Source organism: Diorhabda carinulata, chromosome X, assembly GCF_026250575.1.
Source record: "Diorhabda carinulata isolate Delta chromosome X, icDioCari1.1, whole genome shotgun sequence".
Lineage (NCBI taxonomy): Eukaryota > Metazoa > Arthropoda > Insecta > Coleoptera > Chrysomelidae > Diorhabda > Diorhabda carinulata.
The window spans coordinates 63262120-63275146 of record NC_079472.1 but is presented as its reverse complement, the minus strand read 5'-3'; the positions used below and the strand labels follow the sequence as shown (position 1 = coordinate 63275146).

The 13027-nt window shown below is 31.5% G+C and overlaps 3 protein-coding genes across 3 annotated transcripts in view; 1 reads left to right on the top strand and 2 right to left on the bottom strand.

The window, feature by feature from the left end:
• Nucleotides 1–593: 593 nt before the first annotated feature.
• On the bottom strand, nt 594–3372 carry LOC130901125 (uncharacterized). Its single transcript, XM_057812230.1, has 2 exons — nt 3050–3372; nt 594–2886 (listed from the first exon to the last, which is right to left on the bottom strand). The coding sequence occupies exons 1-2, from the start codon at nt 3266–3268 to the stop codon at nt 2506–2508; spliced, it is 600 nt and encodes a 199-aa protein (XP_057668213.1). The 5' UTR covers nt 3269–3372; the 3' UTR covers nt 594–2505.
• Nucleotides 3373–3884: 512 nt separating this feature from the next.
• Nucleotides 3885–9365, top strand: LOC130901749 (GTP-binding protein 10). Its single transcript, XM_057813322.1, has 6 exons — nt 3885–4080; nt 4137–4354; nt 4408–4626; nt 5623–5861; nt 8131–8254; nt 9004–9365. Exons 1-6 carry the CDS (start codon nt 3953–3955, stop codon nt 9225–9227), a joined length of 1152 nt encoding a protein of 383 aa, XP_057669305.1. The 5' UTR covers nt 3885–3952; the 3' UTR covers nt 9228–9365.
• Nucleotides 6809–13027, bottom strand: part of LOC130901748 (tRNA N6-adenosine threonylcarbamoyltransferase, mitochondrial) — a 26571-nt gene continuing 20352 nt past the window's right edge. The window contains exons 4-7 of the mRNA XM_057813320.1: nt 11446–11653; nt 9730–9878; nt 9504–9649; nt 6809–9452 (exon numbers count right to left, since the gene is read on the bottom strand). Of these exons, the coding sequence (XP_057669303.1) occupies nt 9284–9452; nt 9504–9649; nt 9730–9878; nt 11446–11653 (672 nt within the window). The 3' untranslated portion in view covers nt 6809–9283. The remainder of the gene's footprint in view (nt 9453–9503; nt 9650–9729; nt 9879–11445; nt 11654–13027) is intronic.

Sequence of the window (13027 nt, the reverse complement as noted above, 5' to 3'; positions counted from 1 at the left end):
TAAGATATTATTTTCAGTGGTGTTGTCGAGCCGCAGCGTCGAACCCGAACCGTGAACCGGAGTTCGAAACGTTTCTTTTTCTGCTGAACCGGAACTCGAACCGAAACAAATACGTGAACCGGTTTTTGTACCGGTTCAACGGGAATTAAACTTTATTTATAATAAACATTAGAAGAAGAAAATATAAAATTTTAAAAAAGTAAAGATTTCATACATAAATTTTAATGCAAGCGGCCCACAAACCGTACGTTACTCATCACTGGTATAGTTTATTGCCATACCCAAATGGGCATGCGGCTAATGCTAAGAATTTTTATTATACATTTGTTGTGAACTAGAATTTCCAGATGTTGGTTTCCAGTATTGGTAGATGTTTTAAACTTTATTAGTTTATTACAGTGATGCTTAGAAAAATGCCGACAACGTACCGATTTTCATCTGAAATGTGCATTGCTGGGAAATTCCCAACTTTGTAGGTTTTACATTTCCCACCCTTAGTGTAAGAATTTGAATATTTAAAATGATTTTTTTAATCAGTACATTTTTAGAAAGGGGAAGTTTTAGTTGGTAAGTAAATAAGTGCCACACAAAACTATTGTATGCATTAAAACCTTTATTACACACAATGTAATAATAAGATTAATAAGTAATACTGTTAGCAAAATATGCTATCTACCTAACGCTACCTAAGTCAAAGTGTCGATTAAAAAGTGTTAGTGTCAATTTCGCATATTTCTAAGAACCTCTCGATACAAGATTACGTGCGCGCTACATATATCTATGTAGTTTTTTTCCTATTAAATAATAGAATTTATTTTATTATATAGTAATTTCAACATGAGTGAAAAAAGAAAAAACAGTAGCATCACCGATTTTTTAAAAAGAAACTAAAAACTAGCAGCGAAGATAAATCTGTTGAACTTGCAACCATAGCTTCAATGTCAACGTCAACAAGTACTTATAATGATTCTGACGAAGTCTCGTGGCCTAATATTTGGAGTGCGGAAATGTGGTTAGAAAAGAAAAAACAGTTTCCTTGGTTACTTTCCGAATCCGGAAAATTAGGTTGCTCTTTTTGTAACAAAATACAGCACTTAGGGGTATCTAAAACTCGTGGTGTAAATATTTCAAAGGAATAGAGTTCCACATCCGTTTCTTACTACGGTAAAGATAAAAAATCGCAGTTAACGTCATTAATTCAGAAAAAAATTTAAACAGCGAACAGCATCAGCAAATAGAAAATGTAATAGACAATTTAAGTAAGGCGTCTATTAAAATTCGAAATAAGTAAAATCAGCGAACCACGATTCCTTTTTTTTTATATAATAGAATTGTCCGATCAAACAGCATCCACCATTACAGAATACCTTTTAAATAATTTGGAAAAATATGTTTTCGACGAGAATTATTTGAAACAAAATTTAATTGCATTTACCAGTGAGTGTTAGGAAAAAGGTCAGGAGTGGCTACAAAATTATTGAATAAATTTCCAAAAATAATCACGTGGCACTGTTTAAATTATCGTCTGGAGCTCTCTGTTAACGATGCTGTCGCGGAAGTAAATAGTATCAACCATTTTCACATATTTATGGATAAATTATATACCATTTATCATCAATCTCCTAAAAATCAACGCGAACTAGAATCATGAGCGGAAAATTTGGGAGGAATTAAAAAAATAGGACGTGTTTTAGGAATAAGGTGGATAGCTAGTTGATTCAGAACTGTTAATGCAGTTTGGCAAAATTTAAAATGTCTTGCTGAACATTTTCATCAAGCCGCAGCTGATGAAATTCGTTCAAAAATTGATCAGAGTGTATACATTGGTCTAAAAAAATAAATCATATCTAAACAGTTTATAATTAACTTGGCATTAATGTATGACGTTTTGTATGAACCTTCCATCTTGTCTGAAGCGTTACAGAACAGAAGTGTAACGATAATATATGCGGACAAACTAATCCGTCGAACTATTCGCTATTTTGAATCATTAAAAGACGTTAAAAAAGGAAACAAGCTCATAGAAACATCAGAGGCTGTTCAAGTGATGAAATTAGGAACATTAACTTTAACAGATAATAAAAAAATTACTATTATTAATAGAAATCAATTCCTTGTAAGTCTCATTAATAATATGACTAGAAGACTACATACAGAAAATGATTTGATCAGTGAATTTCGAGTACTAGATCCAACGGAGTGGCCAGCAGATATTGAAATTGGCTACGGTGAAAATAAAATCCAGTCATTATGCACCAGATTTAATTTAACATCATCGATGCAATGTAAAATCTGAAAAAAAAACTATTAACCTCTAGTGTGCATTATGAGTTAATCCCATGGTGATATATAATTGAGATTTATACACAAGTGAGCTTTAGTTTGTATTTATATACAGGTAAGACAAAAAAATTGTAAGTGTAAAATTCAAGATATAATGTTACAAAAGTGATTAACTTATTTTAAGTAAAAGTTTCGCAGTTATTTGACAAAATTAAGGATCATTTAAAATAATAACAATCCACTTATATTAAAATAGTCCTTGCTGGACTTAGTTTTTGGTTTGTATGGTAAATATCTGGATTCTATAACTCTCAATAACCTCCCCCTGTGGGTATCCCCCACAGAATGGACAGTTTCCCAAATCCAGTTAACTGTTGCATGATTTCCACATGTTATATACAGTATCCCTTCTTTATATTTCATTTCTATAATGTTTAATTGACTTCTGTGAGGTTCACGAACATATTTAATACTATTCTGGATATTTTCTTCAATTAAATCTGCTTGTTCTTCGCCCAAATCTAATTCTGGATAGTTTGTATGTATAACGGCCATACTAATTTCCTTATATTCAGAATTTTGTTTACTGCTTTCACATCTATACTGAAATAATAAATTAGATTTATAATAAGATAAGACTTAAAAATTTTAAATAATAAACATAACGACTAGAATCTTGATTGTTTTCAATACAAATACCATTATAGTAATGTAGTTTAAAAATTTAAAATATTATGATATGTATATTAATGATTTATGTACCAACCTTTTTTAAACGTGGATTTTTACTGGTTTCGTCGTGATTTGATTTTCGTTTTAATGTGTTTCTTTTGAATGGGTATTTCCACATTGAACTACTTTTTTCAATGATTTTATCTTTAAGCCTCTTTGGCAAATTCAATAAATGTTTCAAAGGTGTTTCAGGTTTTTGTTGAGAAGGTTTTATAATTCTCCTTCTACCAGTAAATCTGTATACATCATCCATTTTGCCCTTATAAAATACAGAGTGTAGAAATATAGCATTAATGTGACAAATTTAATGAGACTTAATTTTTTTTACTTTTAATTGAACAAAAAACTTTATTACTGCACTCGTCATAAATTCGCGCGCTTTTAATTTCAAATTTGACAATTAAAACAAGCTGCCAAATACTCTTTTCGTGTATCACATTGTACTAAGCGTCAAGAAATTTGCTCTAGCCTAAAGGTGCGGCTTCATATAATCGCCCTTTTTATCATCAAACGTTTTCAAATTCACTGTCAATTGAAAAATTATAGCAATAAAGATGAAAATAATAAATTTTATATCATAATAGTTTTTCATGAATATAATAAAGATATGTAAAATTATCTACAAATTCAGCTCATTCCTTAATTTATATACTAAACGAGCCTTACAGCATTTTCTTTTGCTGTTGTTTATATCTTCTTTCGCCGACGACTGTTTTTAAAATCATTGAAAATTCAGTTGTATCTTATATATTACTAATAATTTCCAAAAAATAAATTTTAAATTGTGCGAATCATTGCGACGGACGACAGCATTAGGTCTTACCTTAAGTGAAAACTTTTTCTATGGATGTGGTGTTGTTCATCTATGGATTGGGTTGATCTATGCTCTAACCTCAAAACTAAGAAACCAAAACATTGAAAAGTAGAATGATCGAAAATGGTTCACTTGTCTTTTAAATTACTGGGGAAAATAAAACAGGCAACTCGTAAGTATGAACGATTCGGTTTTAGGGATAACTTGAGAATATATGTACAAGGCGGGCCCGGAGGTAACGGATATCCAAAGTATGTGAGTGATAAAATGAATAGTTGAATTTATACATTCACAATTTTTACATTAGATTTGGAGGTGTTGGAGGTAAAGGTGGCGATGTTATAGCTGTTGGTAAAGAAGATATTACTCTAGAACATGTTTTCAAATCAAATCGGTCTAAAAGATATATTGCAAAAGGAGGAAAACACTCTACACATAATTTTATTATTGGTACACCAGGTGAAGATATCAAATTTGATGTACCATTAGGTGTAATTCTAGATACTGAACATGGAAAGCGATTAGGTATATAAAACAAGTCATTAAAGTTTTTTTTTGTTTACAGATTTTTTTTGTAGGGGAAGTAAATGATGAAGGACAAGAAATAGTTGTTGCTAAAGGAGGCACAGGTGGACACAGTAAAAACGGTTATTTAGGTACTAAAGGTCAAGCTTATTCAATTAAACTCGACTTGAAACTTATCGCAGATATTGGATTGGTTGGGTTCCCAAATGCTGGAAAAAGTACTTTATTAAAGTCTATATCTCACGCTAAACCTAAAATTGCAAGTTATCCCTGTAAGTGTTTATAAAGATGTATTTTTTTACTTATACCTTTTTATATATTTCTGTGATGATTTATGTTAATTTTAGGTTTCTTTTTCATATAAAATCAGTAAAAAAATAACTGGTAAAATTTTACTTTTTGACCTCAATTTTGATTAAGATTGAAGTAGGTCAAAATACCAAATTTTCACCTGTAATTTTTTATTTAAAGAGCCCCTAAATCAAGACAAATCATCATGATGAAAATATATCTTCAAAAATTATTCTGAAAATATTTATTGGGTTATATATAAATTGAAGTTTGACTATGTGCTGTTTTGGTGTATTTTGTTTTCATAGCAACTTTTCTTCATTTTTTTTTACTATAGTCTTCTTGGAGTCTGATTCTTGCAAATTATCTGTTTTCATTCTGACTTCTCTTCAATCTCTTCCAGTTTTTTACTTTCGTTTACTTGAGATCTGATTCTATTTGATTTTGAATTTAGTGGCCACTTTGGTCTACAAGTTAGTGGTATCCAATCAGTTATTCTTTTTCTTGGGGGCATTTTCAGTTTAGCAGTGGTCTAATTTAGTTATGTTGTTTTATGCCTTTATTCACAATTATTTTGATTCTTTACTGTATATCATCGAGTTTATTAGTATGACTAATACAAAAGTTTTTGCAGCAACCTCTTTTCATTCTTTTCCAGTTTTTAACTTTTATTTAGTCAAGATTCTATTTGTTATTTCTATCTTGAATTTGATCGTTGCGTTGATCTTGTAGATAGTGGTTCTGGTATCCAACTAGTTATTCTTCTTGGTGTTATTTTTCATTTCTTGCATAAGTCTTATGCTGTCCAATTTATTGCGTTTTCTAGGATCTAGTGGTTTAATTTAGTCATTTCGTTTTCTCTTGGATCCACAATTATTTTGATGTTACTTATTTTCTGGTCTTTAAGTATTTTCTTTTATATTCGTTAATAATTTAATCCACTTATATGTTTAATGTGTATGCTTTAAATTTGACAGTCACAACTGTAAAACCAAATGTAGGAATCTTAATGTACAAGGATTATAGACAAATTTCCATGGCTGATTTACCTGGACTCATAGAAGGTGCTCACATGAATAAAGGCATGGGGCACAAATTTCTCAAACATGTGGAAAGAACTAAATTAATTCTTATGGTTGTTGATATTAACGGTTTCCAATTAAGTCCCCAATATCCCCATAGAAGTTGTTTAGAGACCATAATGTTGTTGATAAAGGTAAGACATATTATTATTTCACATATAGACTTTGGTTTTAAATTATCACACAGTCCTGCTAGCAGTTCAAATATAAGTTTAAAAAAGCAGATTATTCTCCAAACCTTAGTTATTATTATCAGAAGTTTAGTTTTCAATAAATGCAAACTCCTATCACTGTTCAATTCATTATATTAAATAATTTTAATCTTATTGTTATGTAGACATTTTTTTCATCAAAAAGCTGTAACATATATTAAAAAGAAACTGTTGAACATTTCTTATTTGTTTATTCCACATTTTTCAAATTTTCATCAAATTTTGAACTAAATGTATGTTTTGTGAAAAAATTTTTCATTTCAATGTTTAGTGAGTATGTTAATCCCATATGTTTACCAGTTGTCTCTATTTATTTACGGGATATCCCTATCGAGGAAGAAAGAAATACAATAATTGATTAGAATTCTAAGTTTTGATTACCAAAAAATTTACAGTTCTATTCTAATTATCATCTAAATCTTGTGACGTTCAAGGTGATGGAAATTAAAACTCACCCGAGCTAAAGGAAAGAAAACACCAAAATTTTTTGCTTTATTACAAAATGTTACAATCAAGTGTTTGATTTTCTCTCACGTCTCTACATTTGTGTCAATGTTGATTGAATATTAAGTGTTTATATTGAGTAATAAATATGTACCGTTCCATTTGATGTACTGCATATCCTTAAGTTGATAAAATATCACTTGTAATTGTTAAAATATCAATTTATGCATTCCGATTAACGTTATAATGATTGAAGATGGAGGGCCTTCAATCCGTGGGAACGCAATAAAACTATATCTTCAAAATCACCCATATATTTATAACTTACACATTTAATAACAACTAAAAGTGTAGAACGTGAAGACTGACTTCTGACAACATGTGTATGACCGTAATATGTAAGCTTGACAATGATAACAACTGTCTATCTGTTTATATATTTTATTGATTAAGATATTTATACAAAATATTAAGAACCGTGACATTATTTTATAGAATGTTATAATTATAAGGTTTATTATATTTTAACGCCGCGTTTCTAAAGGAAGGTGTCTGTTAATTGACTCTAATTACACGTTTTTGATTTATCGTGGCTTCCAATTAACCTTATTAGTTTTTAACGATCTTCTGGTTCAATAATCGTCACAACTTTTTTAGGCTAAGTTAGTTATTTTGCCATGAGGATTCTGTTTAAATTTTGAAAACTAATTTTTTTATACTTCCAGACAGACTAAGTTAGTTATTTTTTTGGGTTATTCTTAGGTGCGTCGATACCAAAAAGTGCCCTTAACTCAACTTTATTCCGAAGTGACAGTGTATTTTATGAAAACTAATGCTTGAAAATGGATAAAGTAATGTTTAGGTGGCACCAGCATCAGAGAAACCAGGGTTTTTGGGAACAAATGGTAACCTCTGACCCTGTCTTGGGAGATCCTGTTTAATTTTGAGAACATCTACTTTTCTTAGAGTTCCATAATATAGTGCTAGAAATAGAAACAATGAAAAAAGTTGTAACATTTTAGGATGATGATAAAATAACAAAAAAGATTTTTTGTATTCTCCCTATCAGAATTTTGACACATGTCAATATAGAAATTAAGAATTTTTCTTTGGGCCACTCTAGTACAGACATGTACAGTTTTTGTGGCAAACATCCATGAATTCGATTACAAATTACTCTGTCATTCTATTCTCCCCATTTAGCCACGAGTGACTATTACTTGTTTCCAAACATGAAAAAATAAACTTTTCATGACCCAAACCTTATTCGTTTTTAGACAAATAAAAAAATTTTGAGACTTTCTATCAGAATTTAGATGGTACTTGTCACTATCGAGAGTATGAATTTTTCTTTAGGCCACTCTAGTACACACATGTACAGTTTTTATGACAAACATCCATGAATTAGACTACGAATTAGTGTCATCCTATTCTTCGGATTTAGTCCCTAGTAACTATTACGTATTTCCAAACCACTGTGCTATTATACGTGAACAAAAAGATATTCAAAATGTTTGAAGAAAAGCTGAATGGCATGTTACAATGACAAAATAACATCTCATAAAAAAATTATTTGTGAGAAAACCTGTTTGATTAACAAAGTGACAGACGTATGGGGCTACCCTCGTAAAGGCAAAAATTTTTATTACAAAATTATTTTCCATTGAATGAAACAAACATGTAAATAGAATGAATGTACATAAAATAAAGTGTATTTCGATTAGTTTGATTTTTTTTTTCAATTTAGGAACTGGAAATGTATAACGACACTTTATTGTCGAAACCAGCAATGATGCTAATAAATAAAATGGATACTGATGGTGCCCTTAGTAAATTCCAGGAAATAAAGGAACAGTTGAAAAATTTAGAAAGTATGTACATATAAATAATTTCTTTGTTACATGTTTTCACGTCCTAAAACGGAAAAAGCCGCGACAGCAGATTAAAGGTGTTTCCAAAGAAGCCACAGATATGTTTTCAGTCATAAATTCAACGTAAATACTTTGCTAGCCATATGCATCATTTCAAAGGCAATTAATTCACATTTTTTTACTTTGTTGTTAATATATAAATACTATATTGGACATATGAGTTCATGCTGAAAACACTTCCAGGATTATGATGAAAAATAGAAAGGGTGACATGGAAATTTGTAGGAATAGATATGTTAATGTATGAATTCAAATAAAATTTTTGATTATTTAATAGTCACACTTTTTCATGGTAATAAGAATTAACTGCATTGTCGTACCTCAATAATGTTCGGTTTATTAGTTATTTATATCTTGGTCATTTTTCCATTTCGAGGTTTATGCCATCCTTTCCACTACCTGTTCTGGTATGAATCATTGTATTTCATTTCCAGGATTATGCTACTTGTAGTTAGTTCAATGAACTAATGCTACACGGCTTAGTTGATGTTAAAAGTGACATAAGAGTTGTAGAAAAATCTGGAATAATTTCCAGGATTATGCCATCCTTTCCACTTCCTTTTTCTATATTATCAATTTTCTTTCATTTCCAGGATTATGCCTATCATTTTCTTTAGTTTCTAGTTCAAATATAAACATTGATTTCCACTTTCAAGTTGACGAAAATAAAGATATTTATTTTTTTTTAGGTGTTTTTGCTAATTATCCAGACGATATAAGACCTCTAAACTCCATGAAATTTTTTGACGTGATTCCAGTTTCAGCTAAAGAAAATCCAGATGATGTTAATTATGTGAAACATAGAGTACGAAAGATGTTAGATGTGATAGCTGAACTAAACGAAAATAAATCAAGTCACGAAACTGATGGTGTGGAAAACGATTTTAAAGAAAAAGCTCCAGTCCTTATTTAAGTTTTAAATGAAAAAATTATAAATTATATAATAATAAATAAATAAAGTTATTTTCACTAAACATCGTCCCATTTGCTTTGTGGATAATTCAGTTTTGTTAATTTTATCCACTTACAACTAATTTGTTCGTTTTCTACGTCTTCTATTAAACTTTCACCGATAATCGCGTCTTTCTCAATATCGATATGTTCAAAATCTGTATATATGCCTATTTTTTCCTTCCATCTAAAAAAAAAATTTTTAATAATAATTTTATGGTGAATGATTATAATTTACCTTTCAACGCCATTCCAAGCGATCATTACACCATTATCAGTACAAAGTTTTGGCGGTGGTCTCACGATTTTATAACCTAATTCGCTACAAACTATATTGAGACCTTTAGTAATGAAATTATTACAAGCAGCACCTCCGGAAACCACCTGGAAAACAAGTAACTCAATTAATCTACATCTTATAAAATTTGTACTTATCTATGAACTAAATAAAATAATTTATTTACCAAAGTCTGTTTATCCGGTGGTATCAATTTTTTTCTAAATACATATTCCATAGCTCTTTGTACTCTATGACAAATATGTCTTGTTACGACCAATTGGAAGCCAGCACATATATTGTAAACACCTGGGATTACCCCATCTGCTGGAACATCTATATATATTTTAAAATTCTTCATTAGTTGGTATTTCCGGAACTGTTTGCTACAATTACATTATCTGGTCTTTCGAGCCGGACAGTAACCTATGGAAACTCCAAGACTAGATATTGAAATTGTGAGTATTGGTGAAGGTATAGTGCATTGATTTTATGAAAAAATTCTGATAATAGTAAAATATGATGCCATTTCTGGTAGTTTTAAGTAGATGATTTATCACTAATCTTCTTCCTGCTGTGTATAGGCATCATTGCCTGTTTTTCTTCACATCATTGCCTCTGCTCAGTCACCTGGGAGGTTGTCACTCCATCTTTTCCTAGGTCTTCCAAGGCTTCTTTGTCCTGCTGGTGATTTGTCCCTTGATATTTTCACAATTCGTTCTTCCGTCATGCGGGCAATGTGCTCATTCCATTTTATCTTTCTATCCAGTACCCAGTCATTGATGTTATCTATCACTAATAATAAAATATTATCTGCAGCATTTTTACAGCTTTCGGATGTGTAACTATCCTGTGGTGTTTTATTTCCATTCCAACTATTTTTTTTTATAAACAATATTGATGAATTTGGACGAAGTAGACTAATAAAAATTTGTGAAAATATTCATTATGGACTCGAAATATAGATAGACGAAGTTAATAACAGAAATTACTGACGAAGCAGTTATTTTCTTGAATATGATAGTTGCTATTTATATTTCTGGTCCAACGATGAAAAACAAGTTTTATTGTTTTCCTTTATATACAGTTTCCTTTTTATACAGTTTTCCATGTGTTTGAACCAATTTTCAAAGCACTTTAAGAGATACAGCTCCCAAATATGCGTTTTCAATACACCTTTTGCTCTTGTAAGTTTGTTTTTGATATGCAGGAACAAATATATACTTAATAAAAGCCTTATGATAGATAGTCCATCAAATAGAGTTTCTCAATGGTTGAGAATTAAATTGTTTGGTTATTCATTCATATTTTAATGTTGTGCAAACTATAGTGTGACGGATACACAGCCGCACACCACTTAACGATGTCGATCATAATTCAATATTGTGAAAACTGTAAAAGATGGTGAGTGGCTCCATCTATTATTAGGTAACCGTTGTTAAACTATTGTGTCAGATGTTTCTAAGAAGAATTTAATTGTAACTAGACTTATCAGTTTGTTTTTGATATGGGGGGACAAAAAGTAGACATCGTGTGCCAAATGAAGGTTTTACGGTGGATGGACCTTCAAATCGACATTCTTGCTGGTTAAAAATTCAAATGTATGATCAAAGGTGTGAGAGGAATCATTCATTCATAGTTCAATATTTTGGAAATATAGTGTGACTGGTACACAGCTGCACGCTATCTAATTGATATGATTCAACAGAATAGCCTTCATGGATTTTACCAAGTACTGTGCTTTCAATTGATTGCAAACACACTCAAATGACAAAAATTCGCGGTTGAGGTTATGTTCAACAATGTAAAGAAGTATTGTTGCTAGAAATATAATTAACAACTCTCGTATTAAGGAGAAATTTTTATGGCAGATACATGGAATTATGTTTGATTTTACAAATACCTTTTTGTTTTTCTTCTTTCTGAAGTTGGTATTGTAACTGATTCTTTATTCCAGAGAAACTGAAATTGCAATTTTTATACATCAAAAGTGGTATTGTGAATTTGTAAGCTAAAGGGTTGTCAGCTTTGGAAGCTGCCAATTCGACAGCTTGACCTCCAGATAACGTTGAATATTCCGGTAAATTTTTCAATTTCATTCTTCTAGCCACCTACAACAAAAATTTATGTATAAAAAAAATTTACTAATGGACAAAAAAATCTTCATTAAGCGTAAAAACAATCCAGCAAGATTAAAAATAGCAAACGTTAAATTAGGGATAAGTAACTGATACAGTTTTCCTGATCCATTGATCCATGGAGCTAACAAATCTTCAAAATAGGTCCTAAACCAGCTCAGAGGTACTCAATGGGGAGCTTAAACGAGCCTTAATTAAAGTATATTGTGACGGGTACATAGTCGCACGCCATCTGCCGGTTATAACCTAATACTTTGGAAATTATAGTGTGTACGACATCTAACGACTCTGGTCATAATAAAAACTTTAAAAGATGGCGGATGGATGCATTTATTGCCTATTGTTGTAAATAATTCCAAGTAGAAGTTAACTATAACTAGATAGAAGTTTCTATAAGGTTCTAGAGCAAGAGCATATATGAGCTTATATATGTTACAGATAGAGCGAGAGAGAAGTTTGGTTCTTTGAGTGGACGGAAAATTTTCAATTTTACATCGAATTATTGAAGAATGGGTCTGATATAAGATGATTTTCCTCTACTGAACATGGATTCGGATCTATTTGTGGGATGGAGTCGCGCAAGTGAACTGAAAGGTCCACGATAGTTCTTGGTTTGGTGGCTGAAGCAAAATTGCTCGCAGAAAAACATACTACAATTATATAGACCGATAGTGTGGATGAAGAGGAAAACTGCAACACCAACGAAATGTCAAGTAGTGTTTAGGGTATGGGATCCATCTGACGACTATAGGCGATTTGTCCAGAAAAATACGTGGAGAGAGGAAGCAGGAAGAGCTACGGTAGCATTATTTACTGTCGTCGGCAGTTTGGTTGATGATCGAGTTCACCAGGTTACAGAGACAGTTGCGGTTGCGTTACTACCTGTCGTAGACCTTTTGGATGAAGAACGAGGTTATCAGGTTATAGGAAAACTGCATTAATCCTGCAACATCGATGAATGGTCAAGGAGAGTTTAGGGTTTGGGATCCATCTTACGATTATAGGCGAGCTGTCCAGGAAAATGCCAGTAGAGGGGAAGCAGGCATAGATGCAGTTGCATGATTTCCTGTCGTCGCCAATTTGGTTGATGATCGAGTTCACCGAGTGATTGGAACAGATCTTTTGGATGAAGAACGAGGTCATCAAGTTAGAGGAAAACACCAATGAATGGTTAAGGAACGATTAGAGTTTGGAGTCCACCTTACGACTATTGGCAGCTTGGCTGGTGATTGAATTCACTAGGTGACGACAGGGACTGCTGTGGTTGCTTTATTTGTTGTCGTAGGCTATTTGAACGAGTTCACCAGGTTACAGGGCAACTGAGGTTGCATTTGCCACTTTTATAAA

Bases quoted from the DNA above. Each gene is read 5' to 3' on its own strand.
- LOC130901125 (XM_057812230.1), bottom strand. From the start codon at position 3,268: ATGGATGATGTATACAGATTTACTGGTAGAAGGAGAATTATAAAACCT. The intron at 2,887-3,049 runs GTTGGTACATAA...TTATTATTTCAG, and splicing joins AAAATCCACGTTTAAAAAAG to TATAGATGTGAAAGCAGTAA.
- LOC130901749 (XM_057813322.1), top strand. From the start codon at position 3,953: ATGGTTCACTTGTCTTTTAAATTACTGGGGAAAATAAAACAGGCAACT. The intron at 4,627-5,622 runs GTAAGTGTTTAT...TAAATTTGACAG, and splicing joins TAAAATTGCAAGTTATCCCT to TCACAACTGTAAAACCAAAT. The intron at 8,255-9,003 runs GTATGTACATAT...ATTTTTTTTTAG, and splicing joins ACAGTTGAAAAATTTAGAAA to GTGTTTTTGCTAATTATCCA.